Source organism: Meles meles, chromosome 2 (assembly GCF_922984935.1).
Source record: "Meles meles chromosome 2, mMelMel3.1 paternal haplotype, whole genome shotgun sequence".
NCBI lineage: Eukaryota > Metazoa > Chordata > Mammalia > Carnivora > Mustelidae > Meles > Meles meles.
Window position 1 is genome coordinate 60,355,825 of NC_060067.1, and position 19,892 is coordinate 60,375,716.

At 37.7% G+C, this 19,892-nt stretch overlaps 1 protein-coding gene across 3 annotated transcripts in view; it reads left to right on the forward strand.

The window, feature by feature from the left end:
* Nucleotides 1-17,646, forward strand: part of RAB28 (RAB28, member RAS oncogene family) — a 101,564-nt gene extending 83,918 nt beyond the window's left edge. Inside the window, exons 5-8 of one of the 3 annotated variants that reach the window (XM_045997859.1) lie at nt 884-987; nt 7,531-7,608; nt 15,344-15,438; nt 16,708-17,646. In XM_045997859.1, coding sequence (XP_045853815.1) covers nt 884-987; nt 7,531-7,608; nt 15,344-15,433 — 272 coding nt within the window. In that variant the 3' untranslated portion in view covers nt 15,434-15,438; nt 16,708-17,646. The remainder of the gene's footprint in view (nt 1-883; nt 988-7,530; nt 7,609-15,343; nt 15,439-16,707) is intronic. The other 2 variants (XM_045997860.1, XM_045997858.1) reach the window with 2 other exon arrangements.
* Nucleotides 17,647-19,892: the final 2,246 nt, after the last annotated feature.

The window sequence follows — 19,892 nt, forward strand, 5'->3', positions numbered from 1 at the left end:
TGTTTTGTTTGCTATGTGTATTATATACTATATTCTTACAATAAAATAAGGCAGAGAAAAGAATGCTATTAAGAAAATCACAGGGGGACACCTGGGTGTCTCAGTTGGTTAAGCAACTGCCTTCAGTTCAGGTCATGATCCTGGAGTTCCAGGATCAAGTCCCATGTCGGGCTCCCTGCTTAGGGGGGAGTCTACTTCTCCCTCTCACCCTCTCTGCTCTCATTCTCTCTCTCTCTCTCTCAAATAAATAAATAAAATCTTTAAAAAAAAAAAAGAAAAAGAAAATCACAGGGAAGAAAAAATACTTTTACAGTACTGTACTGTAAAAATCCACAAACTAAGTTCAAACGATGTTCAAGTGTCAACCATAATCATATTTAAACATGTTATGCTAAGTAGATCTTTTTTGGGGTCTCATCAACATGTCTGAAGCTGTAGGTAATAAGAATGATAGCTTTTATTTTTCAAGCACTTTCCATGTGCTGGTCATTGCGCATCATCCATGCATTCACTCTGAAATGACTCTACATAAGGTAGGGGTGTGTGTGTGTGTGTGTGTGTGTGTACACATATATGTATTTATACATGTAATATATTACATATTACATATACACATAATATATTACATAGATGTAATATAATATATAATTATAATATAATTACATGTATGTAATATATTACATGTATATATACACATGATTAGTCTCTGTTTTTAGCTTTATAGACTCAAGCATAAAAAGGTTAAAGAAATTGCTCAAGGTGACACAGCTAGTGTCTAAGCTGGGGAATAATTTTGGAAAGTAAGTCAAATTTAAACATGTTAGCAATGTATTGTTTGACTCTGATACTGAGTTTTATTCTCTGTTTTTGTTCACTTTTCTAGTTGATTTGGAACATATGCGAACAGTAAAACCTGAAAAACACTTACGGTTTTGCCAGGAAAATGGTTTTAGTAGCCACTTTGTGTCAGCAAAGACAGGAGACTCTGTAAGTAAAATAATGAATATTGAATATTATGAGCGATCTTTTGTTTAGTAATAGTATTCACAGGAAGTTCACTTCCTAGGCGTAACTTTTGGAATAAATTAATTCCTATTGAAGACATAAAATAGATAAAATGTTTATTCTGTTTACATTACATTTATAATTCATTTAACCTAAGTTTATGGTTATTTTAGGGAATTTAAAAGTATGAGAGAAAAAGAACATATATCCAAAAAAAAAGAACGTAGAAATCACCCACTATCTCAGCAGCCAGAGATTACCATTCGCAACCTCATATGATTCCTTATAGTTTTCTGATGCTCACAAATGCTTGTGCTGTTGCTGTTGCTGCTAGTGAATTGCATTCACTGAATGCTTGCTTTGTGACTTGCGTTGTGCTTCTCCCATTATGTCTCTGCTATAGAGGAGTCCTAGACAGTTTATGTAAGGGGGGTCCAGGGTACACAGCTAATGAGTGATGGGGATAGGATTTGTAAACCTAAGTAGTGACCGTCCAGGGTTATTAACTGCACTAAAAATTTATTTAAAAAATTAAGGTCATAAATATAGAAATAACTTGGTGTTTTAATTTTTTATTTAATATATTCATGAGCAGAAAATTTGACCATTAAAGAGATTTAATAATCCATTAGATTTAATTAGATTTAATAATCCATCCTACTGCCAGCATTGTGTTAGTGCCATTTCACTGTGGTGTTTTCTTAACATCCAGGATTTTTAAATTTACTTTTAAATCTATGTTATTTTGATAGGCCAAAAAAAAAAAAAAAGAAAAAAAAAGGCACCTTGATGCTTGAATTTCTTTGATTGCTATCAAGGTTGAACTTTTAAAAATTTCATTACCTATTTATTTTCTGATTATTATCAGAACTTTCCCCCAAGATAATGCAAACAGGGGCACATACCCACACATGCCATTCAAAAATGTATAAAATCAGTACTCCTTGATCAATACATGGATCGGGCTTCTACCCTCATTTATCGTCCTAGGGATCTTCTGTCATTTTTGAATTATTTTATTTTTATTTAATAATTTATTATTATTTTTGAGAGGGAGAGAGTGAGTGAACATGTGAGTGGGCAGGGAGGGATAGAGGGAGAGGGAGAATCTTAAGCAGGCTCCATGCCCAGTGTGGATCCTGATGAAGGGCTCAATCTCACAATCCTGAGATCATGACCTGAGTTGAAATCAAGGGTGGGAAGCTTAACCACTGAGCTCCCTAAGTGCCCCTAGAATTACTTCAACTTCCAGTATTTTAGCTTGTGTTTAACCACTCCATATTTTTTGTGTACTTATGTTGAACCATTCTTTTTTTTTTTTTACTTTTTTTTTCCATTTTATTTATTTTTTTCAGCGTAACGTATTCATTCTTTTTGCACAACACCCAGTGCTCCATGCAAAACGTGCCCTCCCTATTACCCACCACCTGTTCCCCCAACCTCCCACCCCTGACCCTTCAAAACCCTCAGGTTGCCCCAACCTCCCACCCCTGACCCTTCAAAACCCTCAGGTTGTTTTTCAGAGTCCATAGTCTCTTATGGTTCGCCTCCCCTCCCCAGTGTCCATAGCCCCCTCCCCCTCTCCCCCCCAGCAACCCCCAGTTTGTTTTGTGAGATTAAGAGTCATTTATGGTTTGTCTCCCTCCCAATCCCATCTTGTTTCATTTATTCTTCTCCTATCCCCCTACCCCCCCATGTTGCTTCTCCATGTCCTCATATCAGGGAGATCATATGATAGTTGTCTTTCTCCAATTGACTTATTTCACTAAGCATGATATGCTCTAGTTCCATCCACGTCGTCGCAAATGGCAAGATTTCATTTCTTTTGATGGCTGCATAGTATTCCATTGTGTATATATACCACATCTTCTTTATCCATTCATCTGTTGATGGACATCTAGGTTCTTTCCATAGTCTGGCTATTGTAGACATTGCTGCTATAAACATTCGGGTACACGTGCCCCTTCGGATCACTATGTTTGTATCTTTAGGGTAAATACCCAGTAGTGCAATTGCTGGGTCATAGGGTAGTTCTATTTTCAACATTTTGAGGAACCTCCATGCTGTTTTCCAGAGTGGTTGCACCAGCTTGCATTCCCACCAACAGTGGAGGAGGGTTCCCCTTTCTCCACATCCTCTCCAGCATCTGTCATTTCCTGACTTGTTAATTTTAGCCATTCTGACTGGTGTGAGGTGATATCTCATTGTGGTTTTGATCTGTATTTCCCTGATGCCAAGTGACGTGGAGCACTTTTTCATGTGTCTGTTGGCCATCTGGATGTCTTCTTTGCAGAAATGTCTCTTCATGTCCTCTGCCCATTTCTTGATTGGATTGTTTGTTCTTTGGGTGTTGAGTTTGCTAAGTTCCTTATAGATTTTGGATACTAGCCCTTTATCTGATATGTCGTTTGCAAATATCTTCTCCCATTCTGTCAGTTGTCTTTTGGTTTTGTTAACTGTTTCCTTTGCTGTGCAAAAGCTTTTGATCTTGATGAAATCCCAATAGTTCATTTTTGCCCTCGCTTCCCTTGCCTTTGCCATTGTTCCTAGGAAGATGTTACTACGGCTGAGGTCGAAGAGGTTGCTGCCTGCATTCTCCTCAAGGATTTGGATGGATTCCTTTCTCACATTGAGGTCCTTCATCCATTTGGAGTCTATTTTCGTGTGTGGTGTAAGGAAGTGGTCCAATTTCATTTTTCTACATGTGGCTGTCCAATTTTCCCGGCACCATTTATTGAAGAGGCTGTCTTTTTTCCATTGGACATTCTTTCCTGCTTTGTCGAAGATTAGTTGACCATAGAGTTGAAGGTCGATTTCTGGGCTCTCTATTCTGTTCCACTGATCTATGTGTCTGTTTTTGTGCCAGTACCATGCTGTCTTGATGATGACAGCTTTGTAATAGAGCTTGAAGTCTGGAATTGTGATGCCACCAACTTTGGCTTTCTTTTTCAATATTCCTTTGGCTATTCGAGGTCTTTTCTGGTTCCATATAAATTTTAGGATTATTTGTTCCATTTCTTTGAAAAAAATGGATGGTATTTTGATAGGGATTGCATTAAATGTGTAGATTGCTTTAGGTATGTTGAACCATTCTTAAAAATCCTTGTTATTTTCCTTTGAAATGCAACTTTGAAATGGTTTATTCTTGTGGAATCACTTTGAGACTTTAGTCATCTCCATCTTCAGGTTATTTTCATCATCACCTGGGGGGTTGAGCTCCTGAGTGTACTTTCTATGATATTACCTTTGTTGTAATTCTTAGTGATTCCAGTATCTTTGTTTGTCCTCCACACCACCTCAGCCACTCACTCCTGGGCTTTGCATTACAGATCACAACATCTCAGTGTCAGATATCCTAATCACTGGTCATACCCCTGAATGCTGTAGTCCAGACAATCTGCAGTCCTGGCACGACCTGCTAGATGCAGATTTTAACATCTTCTTAATGTCCCCAACTTCGTTTCATGTCCTCATTTTCCTGTTTTCCTAACTTAAATCTTTTGGCCAATCAAAATCATTGCCATATGTAGGGTGCCTGGATGGCTCAGTGGGTTAAGCCTCTGCCTTCCGCTCAGGTCATGATCTCAGGGTCCTGTGATCGAGCCCCGCATTGGGCTCTCTGCTCAGCAGGGACCCTGCTTCCCTCTCTCTCTGCCTGCTTCTCTGCCTACTTGTAATCTCTCTCTCTCTCTCTGTCTAGTAAATAAATAAAATCTTAAAAAAAAATCATTGCCATATGTATACCCTCAATTCCCTTTCCTCTCTTTAACTTTCTCAGATTCACTTGGCTAAACCTTAACTCTGGTTTAAACCAAGCTCCTGCTGTTTTGTGGCAGCACCCAGGTATTTGAACATGATCAGAGAGAAACAGAGGCATGGTGGAGGTTTCACTTAAAATTCACAATCGTTAGCCTGAAGGGGGGCCTTAATGCTGCTCAGTGATTATACCCCATGTCCATAGGCCATCATCACTCCCTCTCACCTTGATGATTGTTTTTATAACTTCTCTTCTCTCTTCAGATCCTCATCCATTCTCTGAGCTGATGACCTTGTTTTCTATTCTATAGAAATCTGAAGTCAACAGAAGATGACTGCATAGTCTTGCCACCACATTTGCTCCCATTCTCCTTGCTCCCTGTCTCTGTTCCCATATCTTCTGTCCTCTGTCTGGTTACTGAAGGACAAACCATCCATGCTCCTGGTTAGGGCCCACTCCTCCGTTGTGCATTAGTCCCATTTCTCTTGGCCTAGTAATGGACATTGATTGCTCAGCAATTCTCTCTCCTTGCTGTGTCATCACTTTTTTTTTTTCTGTCTACTGGATTATTCTATTATCACAGAAAATGCTATGACTTATCTAATTTTAAAAACAAGAAATCCCACAATTTTCTCTAGCTGTTGCCTTCTTTCTTTCTCCTAGTTCCAGTGGAATGTGTTTTGAAAGAGTTGTCTCCAGTTTTCTCTTTGCAGTTTCTCTTGAATAGTTTCACCTGGACTTTTTCACCCAGTATTTCATCCATACTACTGTTATTATAATCACCAACGACCTCATTTTTGCTAAATGCAGTGGTCAGTTCTTAGTCCTCATCTTACTTAGTTGAGGCATATAAAATAGTCAGTCACTCTTTCTTCTTTGAAATAACTTTCCTCACTTACCTTCCAGGGTACTATAACCCCTCGTTTACTCTTACCTCACTAACTACTCTCCCATTTCCTTTTGCTGATTCCCTCTCACTCCAACTTCTGAATATTGGAGTGCCTTGGGGCTCAGTCCTTGGTACCTTTCTCTAAACTTACTCCCCAGTGACCTCATTTAGCCTCAGGGCTTTGACCTGACCTCTTCCCTGAACTCCAGCCTGCCCAGCACCTCCACTTACATGCCTAATAAGCAGCCCTAGTCTTATCCAGGTTCAGAACTGAATTCTTGGTAGTCTCTCCTGAAATCTCCCATAGTCTTCCCCAGTTCAATAAATGGTGGATCTTCTGCTAATTGCTAAGGTGGAGAAAATTTTAGAATTCTTCTTGACTTCTCTCTTTCTTTCATACCCCACATTTGTCTGTTGCTAAGTCCTGTTGGTTCTTCTTTCATGATATATCCAGAATCTGGTGACTCTTTCTTATCCTCTCTACCACTATCCTCTGCTACCACTTTGTTTCAAGCCTCCACCATCTCTTACATTAGCGTCCTTGCTGGCTCCTCTTTTTGTACCCTTTATCTTCTGTAGTGAGAATATTCAATATAAGAATCAGATTGACCCTATTAAAATAGAAGTCACATCAAGCCACCTTCCCATGGCTTCCATTTAGCTCAGAGTAAAAGGCAAAGTACTTCCATAGCCTACCAGATCTTATGTGATATGTGTACTCCCTAAATCTCTTTGCTTATTTTCCTTCATAATCCCACACTTTCTCTCCATTCCATCATGCTAGCTTTCTCATTTTTCTTGAATGTTGACCATGAGTGAACTATCATATATAATCCCTTTTAGGATGTAAATGGCATAAGCCTTTTGGAGATATGTATCTTTTATTTTAGAAATCAAAATTAGTTGCAATAAATATTCAATAAGCATGAGATAAGTAGGAGTAAGAATACGAAAAGACACTTATGAAACAAAGACAAGTATAACATTACAGTTAGTGTCTGGGTTGGAGTCCTGGGAATCCTAGTGAGCTCAGCATAAGCTAAGTATGTATGAAAGACTGTTTATAGAAAAGTACTGTTGATTTCTGTTTAAGGATAACACAGTATACTATTCCTTTACTCTGAACCAATAAAATAAAGATTACTAAGTTTTTCTCAAGAGATATGGATCATTTATTGAAATTGATGAAAGCCACAGAGATTATTAAAGGGTTAGAAGGTAAGATCTTTTAAGATAGGCTAAAGCCAGAGCAAAAGACCAATATAGAATTGACAGCGAAAAACCTTGGTACTAAAGTACAGACTAATTTATTTTCCCCTGGACTTTTAGGAGTTTGCTATGCTAGTAATCTTTTTTTTTTTTCTTTTCTTTTTTAATGTGGTATCTGTAATTAATTCTCTTATGTTAAAATTTTTTAAATGTATGGGTGCCTGAGGTGGCACCTGAGTTGGTTAAGCAGCTATCTTTGGCTCAGGTCATGATCCCCAGATCCTGGGATCCAGCCCTGTGTTGTCGGGCTTAGTGGGGAATTTGCTTCTCCCTCTGTCCCTCCTCCTGCTCATTATCTCTCTCTCTCAAATAAATAAAATCTAAAATAAAATAAAATAAAATAAAAAATTTTTAAATGTAAATTTTTAGGGATAAATATCTATGTTTAGAACAATCTAGTGAATTGCATGATTTTCAAATTGTGATTTAATCATTTAAAAATTATTATACTTAAAATGTTATTGTATTTGACAGAGCTATTTTTTGAATAACCTGGTACATCGTATTTTCACAATTCTTGATGTTTATCATTTTTTAGAAAGTTCAGTTTATTTGACGTTAACTTAAGCATGCCTGTTCTGAATCATTTAAACCTATTTTTGTTATGTAGGTCTTCCTGTGTTTTCAGAAAGTTGCTGCTGAAATCCTTGGAATCAAATTAAACAAAGCAGAAATAGAACAGTCACAGGTGATTATATTGAACTTTTATTTTTAAAAAACAATTTATTTCCTAGAAGACATTAATTTCACCACTGACTCCTTTAACATTTATGCACTCTCTGTACATATCCCTAAAAGCCTTAGGAATAAATTGTGTGTATGAATGAATCAGGGTTTAGTGTGGAAGATGGAGGATGTTAACTTTTTGTTCAATTATGATACCCTTGAAACTTCATTTTGTCCTAAAATTGAGATTAATATAATACACATTTCATCAGTAGTTAAATAATGGGTTAAGATGCTGACCATATTGTTTTGTACTTCTTTATTTAAGTTCTTCCAGGATTACTATACTACAATATTCTTTTTATATTTCATACAAAGTCCCAAGAGTTTATTTAAATTTAGTCTTAGAGTTTACTCCGTTTGGCATCCTCCACGTTCACTTTGGTAAAACATTATTTTTTCTTTAAGTCTGTGTTCTCTGTTCTTCTCTAAAACATCCCCTCTTGTATTGTTAATTTAATACACAATTTAATAATGGTATTAATTATTAAAGGCAGTCCTTACACTAATAAATAAATGTGAATACTAACAAGCATTTAAAAATACCACCATAATAGTACACCAATTCATATGTTTGATAGAATGAAAATTCAGAGTAAGAACCTAGAGTTTAAAGGTAAGTTTTTGGTTTTCTGAGAAGCAACAGATAAATTACATTTTCCCTCAATCCCGTCCACTCTATGCCCATCCCATTTAGCTAAAAAGGTATAATTGTCTTATCTCATCCTTATATTTTCTTTAATTTTTTCAGTGTTCTGTGTCTTATTTTCATGGTAACTTTGTGTGTGTGTGTGTGTTTGTGTCTGTTTTAAAACAGAGCAAATAGCAATTGAAAATTTTTATGCTGATGTGACTGTTTCTAGGACTTGATAACAATATTTGAAACTCTGGAAATCTCTTTTTATTTATTATTTTTCAAAAGACATTTATTTCAGCACTTACTCCGATGTGTTAATTGCATAGCTCTCTACCCTTCCTGTATACCTTACCTTTTTAGTGCATCTCATCTTGTTTATTAGGCAATGACGGTATTTCAGTCTTCGGTTTGTCGGTGGAGTTTACTTTGAATCCATTCATCTGAAGATGAGTTCACCTTACTAGAACCCTCTTTTGTTATATTTGCCAGAATCCTTTGTGTAGAGAAGCCTTGTTCTTCTTTTGTGAATCTGATTAATTTGGTGCTTTTGCCAGTTAAATTATTGATTTTACAATTGACAACATTTCCCTGTGGAAACATTTTCGAAAGTTCAGATTTTAAAAAGAGGTTTCTAAGGACCTACGTCCAAGCCAGCAAGTCATGTTGAGCACAGTTATCTCTCTTTTTTGTTTGTTTGTTTGTTTGTTTATTTACAGCATAACAGTGTTCATTGTTTTGGCATCACACCCAGTGCTCCATGCAGTACGTGCCCTCCCTATTACCCACCACCTGGTTCCTCAGTTATCTCTTTTTTTTAATAGAAATCTATTTGGCATATCACATTGGATAAACTTAAGGTATATGGCATGTTAATTTGATACATTTATATATTGTAATATGATTGTCATTGTAGTGATAATTAACACTTCTATCACATTACATAGTTATCTTTTCTCTTTAGCAGTTTGAATAATTAAGTTCTAGTTTCTTAACATGTTTGATGATTATAATACAATATTGTTTATTTTCACTGTACTGTGTCTTATATCTCTAGGGTTTATTTACTATTTGTTTTAAATTTGTACCCTTAAACAACATTTCTTCATCCTCCCCAGCCCTGATCCCTGGCAACTACCATTTTATTCTGTTTTATAAGTTTGACCTTTTAAAATTCCACATATAAGTGATATCACACAGTGCTTGTCTTTATCTGACATCTGTCACTTAGCATAACATGCTCAAGGTCCACCCATGTTGTCACAAATGACAGAATGTCTTCCTTTCTCATGGCTGAGTAATGCTCCATTGTATATATATATGTACTATATTTTTAAGAAAATTTATGTATTCATTCTAGAGAGAGAGTGCATGTGTGTTCATGTGGGGAGAAGGTTGGAAGGAGAGGGAGAGGGAGTCTTATGCAGGCTTCATGCTGAGTGCAGACCCTGGCATGGAGTTCGATCCCATGATCCATTAGGTCAAAACCTATGAGATCACAGCTTGAGCTGAAACTAGGACTCTGACACTCAACAGACTGAGCCACCCAGGTACTCACTCGATATATGTACTAGACCTTTTTTTATTCTTCCACCTATTGTTGGACACTTAGGTTGTTTGTATATCTTGGGCTGTTGTAAATAGTGTTGCATTGAACATGGGGGTGCATATATTTTCAAGTTAGTGTTTTTATTTTCTTTGGCTAAATACCTGGAAGTAGAATTGCAAGATCATATGGTAGTTTTGTTTTTAATTTGAGGGGGAACCGCCATAGTTTTCCATAGTGGCTGCACCAGTGTACGTTCCCACCAGTGGTGCAAAAGTGTTTGCTTTTCTTCACATTCTCCCCAACATTTATCTCCTTATTCTTGATGTTGGCCATTCTAACTGGCGAATGAGAGAGGCGGAGAGAAAAAGAAGTGGGGCAGGGAGGCAAGACAAAGAGGGAAGGAGAATGCACACTTACTTTCTGTGTTTTTTGAATGATTCCTGAGGGAATTTGGTGTAACATTTGAAGTGTTTTGTTTTGAAGTGTTTTATGTTCTGGAGAAGGAGCTAGTTGGTAGACTCACCAGACACATGGAAACTGATGCTATAGTAATTCAGTTTGTGACATAGGTATTTATAATCAGGTTATGGGGCACCTGGGTGGCTCAGTGGGTTAAACCACTGCCTTCAGCTTGGGTCGTGATCTCGGGGTTCTGGGATTGAGCCCCATATTGGGCTCTCTGCTCAGCGGGTAGTCTGCTTCCCTCTCTCTCTGCCTGCCTCTCTGCCTATTTCTGATCTCTGTCTATCAAATAAATAAAATCTTTAAAAAAAAGTATGAGTGATCTAAAAAAAAAACTTTTATAATCAGGTTATGGTCTTGGTTCCATTTAGTGACTATTTAAAAAGATTCCGCTATTTTAGTTCTTCTAACGTAGTTTATTCCTCTTAGGGAGTTCTATAAAATGAGTTACCAGCATATTTTGCAAGCTTTGTAAGGAAGAGGAAGGGGAAAAGGGAGGAAAGAAAGGGAGCACAGTTCATTAATACAGCAGACGTTCTTTGCTGGTCTGCTTTGTACAAGGGGCCGCAGTAGAATCTGTGGATCCAGAGAAGAATATGTGGAAGTCGTTTTCCTTATGGAGCTCCCAGAACAAGTTGGGGCAGACGCTATTTAAACACTTATGTACGCTCTCTATGCCTTCTCCACAGTTCCCGATTTAAGCAGTAGTTGCATTTGTATCATTTATCTGTACTCTTTTTTTCCCCCAACTATTCTCTTCTAAGATAGTGTAAAAGCCAGGACTGGTTGTTAACAAATGTCCTTATTTCCCATATTGTTCAAGTTTTTTTGTTTGTTTGTTTACGAAGTAGTCAAACCTTTAGGGAAAAAATGAATTTCCAGTTGGTATTCTCTCAAAGGTGTAACGTTCAACTTTTCAGGGAGAATGGCAGGCAGAGGTAGAAGCAGGCTCCCTGCTGAACAAGGAGCTTGATGTGGGACTCAATCCTAGGACCCTGGGATCGTGACTTGAGCCAAAGGCAGATGCTTAACCGACTGAGCCACCCAGGCATCCCAAGAGTCCTTAATACATTTTTAAGCCTGGACATTTTCACTTTCCAGTTAATATACTATGAATTTCTGTTTGGTTTGAACTTGGTAAGCATTAGTTTCTCAAAAAAATTTTTTTTTCTCTTATGTCTGAGATAGTAAACTTGCTAAAAAAATGTGTGTGTGTGTATATATATATATATACACACACACACACACACACACACACACTACATATGAACGCATCTAGCATGGTAGTGCATGCACATAACTGTACAACTGAAGTGCCCATTTAACCCCTTATCCTAGCGTCCCTCTCTTTAGCTTTATCTGAATATTGATCTTCCTTAAGGAGACACAAGGAACTTAGATTCTTCTTGCCTAGATGTTAATCTTTATCATTTTTTTCCAATCTGTTTACAAAAACTGCAGTGAGATTCTTTTCTTATCTTAAACATCACTTGTCTTCCTTGCAGAACATATTTATTTGCTTTGTACATACTATTGTAATCCTCAATACTGAACATTGCTTAATGGATTTCCTTATCATCCCATATTTTTCTTTTCCTCCTACCTTCAAAGTGATTTTTTCATGTAGTTTCAAGATCTATAGGTGGGACTTTAGAGACCACGTAAATAAACCTTGTGTTTTTAGGTCAGGAGGTTGTGAACACCATAATGGTAAAGTAACTTATACCCAAAGTAATGAAAGTTACTGGAAGCATCTAAGGGCACATTATATGGAAGAAAAAGAAAAGTAGTTTCCTTTAAGTTCCTACTGTGTGCAAAGTCCCATGCTTTAAAAAATGCTATAACCGGGATGCCTGGGTGGCTCAGTTGGTTGAGTGTCTGCCTTCAGATCAGGTCATGATCTCAGAATCCTGCGCTCGAGTCCTGCATTGAGCTCCTTGCCCAGTGGGGAACCTGCTTCTCCCTCTGCCTGCCACTCACCCTGCTTGTTTGTGACAAACAAATTTTTATTTATAAATAAATAAAATATTTTTTAAAATGCTATAACCATGTTTAAGTGGTAATCTATAATTTTGTTGCTCTTTGAATATGTATCAATCATAATATACTTTAACAGTTTACATCTCTGTATTCCATGCTAGACTCTTACACATCTCGGAAAGAGAGATTATGTATTATTTATCTGAACGTCTTCAGTATCTAGAATAGTGATAAACTTTGAATGAGCGATAGTGACAAGTGTTATAAGCCTTCAAAGTATGTTTACTCCATATCCTGAACATGACAAACTACAACTTTTGCAATGGAAAATTGTTACTACTATCTGGATTAAGACACCATTGCAAAATTGGCAAATTGATCTTTAGTGTCCTCGCAAGAGTCCATCTCTACTCTTTACACCTTCCTGCCCAGCGCCTGGGTTGCTTTCTTGCTTACCCTCTGCATAGCTGCCGTTTCCATTTCTTTAAGATTTTTTTTTTCCATTTTATTTATTTTTTCAGCGTAACAGTATTCATTCTTTTTGCACAACACCCAGTGCTCCATGCAAAACGTGCCCTCCCCATTACCCACCACCTGTTCCCCCAACCTCCCACCCCTGACCCTTCAAAACCCTCAGGTTGTTTTTCAGAGTCCATAGTCTCTTATGGTTCGCCTCCCCTCCCCAATGTCCATAGCCCGCTCCCCCTCTCCCAATCCCACCTCCCCCCAGCAACCCCCAGTTTGTTTTGTGAGATTAAGAGTCATTTATGGTTTGTCTCCCTCCCAATCCCATCTTGTTTCATTTATTCTTCTCCTATCCCCCTACCCCCCCATGTTGCTTCTCCATGTCCTCATATCAGGGAGATCATATGATAGTTGTCTTTCTCCGATTGACTTATTTCACTAAGCATGATACGCTCTAGTTCCATCCACGTCGTCGCAAATGGCAAGATTTCATTTGCAAACGACATATCAGATAAAGGGCTAGTATCCAAAATCTATAAGGAACTTAGCAAACTCAACACCCAAAGAACAAACAATCCAATCAAGAAATGGGCAGAGGACATGAACAGACATTTCTGCAAAGAAGACATCCAGATGGCCAACAGACACATGAAAAAGTGCTCCACGTCACCCATTTCCATTTCTAATATCCGCTCACAAGTAAATACTCTGACAAAGTAAGGGTCAAGCTGGTGTTCAGCCACACAGCTTCTTTCCTCTTACGGCCATTTCTTTATTTTTACTCCATTAACTAATAGCAGAGAATAATAGCAGAGTGTACTTTGTGGCTCCACAAGTAAAAGTTGGTGTTTTGTAGGTAACATTTTCTCTGAAAACATCAATGAATGGCTTGTAAACAAGCTGACGACTATGAAACGACTCTGAAGTTTATAGCATGGAAATTATGTTATTCTCCTCATAGAAAGCAAAGTTTTGAATCTGTAGAACCTTAGTCTGACTTCAAGTTCAGAAACTTTGTACAAAGCTTTATGTCAGACAGCCAAGGCCTCCAAGAACGATGTTGCCTTGTTAGTTCTTCATTAATTTGATGAAAATTAATGGTGAAAATCCAAGTCATTTATGTTAGTCAGTACTTCAACCAAAATGTCTTGGCCACAGGTCAGTAACCTGGTTGTGTTTATAGGATAGGGTTTAAACCGACATTGTGGAGGATTAATGAGTGCTTACTGATTATGAAAATCCCTTTTCTTTATTGTAACCCATAGTTTGTCATGAAACAGTTAGGTTTGGGGAGGTCAGATAATGGTGTTCAACGTTAATACCTCATGTGGTAGTTGGTAATGCTTCTGTTGATAGCATCAGGCTGAATGCCTAGTAAATCATGAGTCTTGTCTAGAAGTTAATGCTGCTTGCTAGAGAATTGGAGCCGAGTCCATCCAATGCTAATATACCATAGAATCCTCTTCACTTACTATCAGTTGTTTATCTAATTTGTTATAAATATTATCACAAACAAGTACCCACATTAACATGTGTTTCTGTATGTGTTAATTAATATATACCAATATGAAGATTTTCTGAAATAAGATATTTGAAATCATAAAGAAGTGAGGATAATTTCAAGTGTAAGAAATTTGAGGGGAGCACGTTATCTGTATCATACTTGTCATACATGCTCTTTTCATCCTAAGGGTTAGAGCCATCCAAAACTTATCAAAGTAATTTTGGTTTTTTATTTAGCAAAACTCCTTTAGATATTTGAAACAGTAGTTACTATGCTTAAATACTGTATGTCAGGACATCCTCTGGAATGATAGAAAAGTGTGTTTCAAAATTGTTTATTTCTAAATGGAATTTGGAAGTGTGGAGGTGAGGGTTGTGTGGGACGAGGCAATGAACATCAAAAAGAAGTCTTTGACAAGCAATAGATATTAATAAGTGTAAAGATTGTAAGTGGCACATGGCTTCCCCAGATTTATGTGTCTGCTCCCCACCTTCAAAGAGAATTAATTACTCTTCCTGCCTGTATTCCCACAACATTTTATAAGTCCACTAGTAAAGCTCTTACCTTGTATGGCAACTAGCTGTGTACATGTTTCTCTTCTCATTTAGTGCAGAGCACCTAGTGAACAGAGCCTGTGTAATTCATCTGTGCATTCCCAGTAGAGAGTGACTGGCACATAGAGAGATCTGCAGTAATATTTGTTGAAGAAGATGGAATTAAATACTGTTACTGTACTTTAGTATAGAAAAGCCTTGTAATTCTTTTTTGTCCTCTGAAATTCTGGGTGTTGTAGGTACAGTGTGTCATTGTGATACCAAATATAGAACTCCCAGCTTGTCTGGGAGGTTCAGTAGACCTGTTTCAATAATTAAATAGAGTTGCAAAGAGGAGTGTTTCATGGATCTTCATTCATTTTCTTTCCTTTTATATGCATAAATTTTTTTTTTCTGTGACATGTTTAAATTTATGTGTTTGTTTCTTTTTCTGCTTTGGTATTCCCTTCTATTTTCAGCCATTGAACATACTTTCCATTTTTTCTTTCTTTTCTTTTCCCTGCCCCCTGCTTTCTTCTTCATCTTGTTTATGTTGTATGGAATTGGCAGCATATTGTCAGGGCAGAAATAGTGAAGTATCCGGAAGAAGATAATCAACATACCAACTCTGCTCAGAGTAGAATCTGTTCAGTACAGTAGTGCAGGTATTAAGGGGTAAATTGATTGCATTTGGGGGGAGGAGGGAGGGAGAACTGGTAGATGCTGTCTTGCTCTTTATTCCTTATGAGTAGAGAAGTTCAAATGATTATTGTACATGATTGGAAATTAGTATTGTTAATTGTAAAGCCTGTTTTAGAACTTTGAAAAATTGGTTCTTTGCCAGGAGACTGACAAACAAGAAATTGGAACAAATTAAAATAACATTTCAGTTACTTTCAAACATATTTGTCCTTAGGATTGTTTTTATCACATGTGCAGTAAAGTAAAGAGTTGCAGTGGTTATTTCATTATTCAGTCCTTCCCATTTTTCTTGAAACGGCGTGGTAATTGAAAGAGTATTTTTAAAATTTGCCTTGAATTACATTTCTTTGTCTGCTTCTGTGTACAGATTTAGTAATAGAGTTGGGAATAGTGAAGGAGCTGTTTTAATTTAAATTATTACTTGGGGCATATTACTAAATTCATCATTGAAGATATTCCTTGAAGTGTGGGTTAGAGGGATGGAAAGAAGAGTTAAAAGTGTCTTTTGGTTTAAATAATTTAAAAAAAACCCATGAATATGAGGTAATTTTCTAAATTTTTCATTCTGTATTTTGTTAGAGTCCTTATTCATAATCCAATAGTGAGCTCTTTGGTAGTAAATTAGGGATCTGGGAGGAAAGTTATAAAAACTGGAAAAGTTTTAAAAATTGGGTTGCTCAAATATTTCTCCTTTGTATGTGACTCCAATTTAACATTTACACATTTCTTACTAACTCACAGATTGCTGCAGATACTCTAAAAAAGTTATGGCTGGGTATAATGGTTTATTTAAATATTAATAAATGATGACATATTTTACTTTGAAATTATGATGTCTTGCCTATGAATTAAAATATATGAATGATTAATTCTCAATTCCTTTGCTTTAAATTATAACCAGGGTTTAATTTTTCATATTGATTTGTCAGTTATGTTTTAGACTTGTTGTAACCTCAAGTTAATGTCATAAAACCAGGGAAGACTCAGTAAAGGAATTGGTCTTACATCCTTAAAAAACAAAAAAACAAAAAACAAACCCAAGTCCCTCACTGCCCAACATCTCAGCTCTCCAACAGTTTGTCTTGATTGATTCTTTTAATATCAGTTCTGGCTTCATTTATGATGTCTGTCATCAGGAGTTCACCAAAGTTCAGAAAATAAAAATATACTTCAACGAACTCTTTCTAAATGTTCTGATGTTCTGATAATAACTCTGTTTTCTTTTATGACAGAGGGTGGTGAAGGCAGATATTGTAAACTACAACCAGGAACCTCTGTCAAGAACTGTTAACCCTCCTAGGAGCTCTATGTGTGCAGTTCAGTGAGCGCACTGTACTTTGTACCCGTGGTCCTGGCGGCCCTTCCCCACTGTGTGGCCTGGGGCCTCTAGAAGCTCTGTTATCAGTGGCCATCTCTGTAGCATTCGGTTAACACTTTCCTTCCAGCTCCCTTGGCTCCTCGGCCTGGACAGGATTCAGCTTTGGGATGACACGCTTGGAATCCAAAATGGAAAGCCCCTTCTCTGGAATTAGACTGCTTCACTGAAAAAGAATAATGTTGGTTCTCTTTATGTTCTCCCTTCTTTTTTCTCCAATGTAAACTTTCTTTATGTTCTCCCTTCTTTTTTCTCCAATGTAAACTTTTTTAGACAAATATGAAAACTGTACAAGTCTTGATCAACAGCCAGGATTTTGGCACAAAATCATTCTCTCATCTGAGCCCCTACCTGGCAAATGCGCTTCTGAGTGCAAACATTTAAACAAGTAATATATTTTATCTATAGATACTTCAGAAGGCATTCTTTTGCTGTCTATTGTGAGTAAAAATATATAAAGTTGTATCCAACTGAAAATGCTTGAAATAAAGCTGTAATAGATCTATTTTTTTCATTTTTTAAAAAGAGCCTAAATTGTTTATATTGTAGGTGTAGCTCTCAAAGTAGTGAGTATTTGCTGTTGTATTTTTATTACTGTGTCATGGTCATTATGTATTGTGTAACACTCAGGTTAGATGGCTTTCTGAGGTTTGATAAGTGTTCAGCTGATGTCTCCTCCAAACTGCAGAAGAGCATTCTCAGACGAGTCACTGCTGGTGTTGGATCATTGTGGGTCAGACTGTACCCAATGTTCAGATGTTCTTCTCCTGCAAATAAACTTATTTCAGTTACTTTTTTGGGGGAATTTTCTTTGGTGTCTTTCTTTTAGTTACAGTAAACGTAGTGTATTTGGATACAAAGTGCGGGATCAGGTCATGTTTAGTAAACTTTCAGTGTCTTAGACTTGTAGGTTATTTTGTTGGACCAATTCAAGACTCCACATGAGGTGCCCCCTACCTCTCTATCTTTTCTCATCCTGATCTCCTGTGCACTTCCTACCTGTGCACAGATAGAGCCCTGGACTCAGTCCTGTGTGCTTTATGATGCTCTGCCTTCCAGTCTTAATGCACAGGTCCCTCTGCCTGGAATCTGCCCCCTCCGAATTCTGTCTTCTGCCAGACAGCCTTTAGGCACTATGAGGGCAGGGCTCTGTGTATCTTGGTCACAGTTGTGCTTGGCCTAGTGGGTGCTTCATACTTGCCACATCAAAACAGGAATGAATGCTGTCCCTCCCCAAAGCCAGTCCTCATCTATACGGCACAAGTTCCATGTGAGTACCTCTTGGATGGTCATTACTCCTTCCTGCCTCTAATCACAGTTACTTGTGTCCTCGTGTTTTATTACTTAGTAAGCCATGAGCCTACTGAGAACAGTCTGGGTCTGTTCTGTTTCACACCTCTCTGGAGCGCCTAGCAGGGTGCCTTTCTCAGAGGAGACTTGCCACAAGTATGAGCACAAATTTTGGATACCTAATTTTACAGCTGTAAGGGATCTTAGAAACCTTGTTATTTCATATCCTGTGTGGCTAAGGAAACTGAAGTTTGGAGAGAAAAAGGAACTTGCCAGAGGACATGGAATCAAAGCTAGAGCTGATAGGAAATCTTCTGTATCAAGGCCAGGCGTCACCACCTCTCATGAGTGATTTAAAGTTGGAGAAATTTTAAAGATTGTGACTTTTGAAGTTATCAGGTAGCAAGTCCAATCTTTCTTAACTGTGATTTCTGTGTTTTTTATAGCAATTAAGCAGTCTTTTATGCCTTTCAAAGTGATAAGACTTCTAAGTATTTCATTTTACCTTTCCTTTTAGCATCTCCTAACATGCTGGCCAGTCTCCTAGGGAGAGGATATTCTCCATATGTTCCTCAGGAGAATATAAATTTGAATAAAAGAGAGTTCAACTCTCAAGGACCTTACAGCCTAATAGAAATATTTGTTGTTGCTATTTTATTTAATTATTATTTTTATTATTAATTATTAATTAATTATTATTTTATTTGACAGAGAGAGAGCACAAGCAGTAGGAGGGGGCTTGAGATCCTAGGACCCCAGAATCATGACCTGAGCCAAAGGCAGGTGTTTAACCGAGTGAGCCACCCAGGTGTCCCTGTTGTTGCTATTTTAAAAGCTCTGATTAAGTCTACTGTTAAACTAAACTTGCCCTAGATTGTATATTCAGTAAGACCATGCTCTTGTGGTCATTTTGTGTTATTTTTACATCTATATGAGAACTGGAAGATTTTCAGATCTTTTTCTTGATCAATTACTGCAGGTATGACTTATCAGATATATGTGATTGTACAAAAGTGCTACAAGGCATTCTAGGGGAGGCAGAGAGAAATTTTGAGAGATCTGTGATCACACCAAAGCATTTCAGCTGTGTATTGATGCAGTTGGACCACTGAATAGGACTGAACAGGGGGCAGGAGGGAGAACGGCCTTTGTAGGATTGCTTTTCCTGGGCATTTTCGGGCACTTGTCATAGGAGCTGTTGTTGTTGTTGTTTTTTCCTCTTACATCAATCTACAACAGGTGTATCATTGTCCTCATTTTACACATAAGGACATCAAAGCTGGGAGTGAGTGATTGATTGTACCAACTTCCTCCTTGAGTAAGCAGGTAGAGACAGGATCCTTACACACCATTTCTGAGAAAGGGTGGACAAGTCTGGGTACCGATTTAGGCTGCCTTCCATTTGTAAAGATCACACAACTGACCTCCTTCCTGGGAGCTGACCATACCTGAGTGTTTCAAACAGGAGTTTTGGCTAGTGTTGGTCCCTGCACCTTCTCACATGGCCACCTAGACCAGTAGCATACTCCAGAGAGGCCGGTGATGGTAAGTTTCCCCTCTGATCACTGAGGTGAGGATAGAAAATGTGCCTTGCTCCCCAACCTGTGCCTCTGATGCCATCAGTTTTCTGTCTTTCCCAGCTGAGCTTGACCCATCTTTGAGAGCCTTTTGGCCAAGGAGAACAGGCACAGCGAACATGCAATAGAGCATATGGCCAAAGCGGATTTCTGAATTCCATATTACAATTTTCCC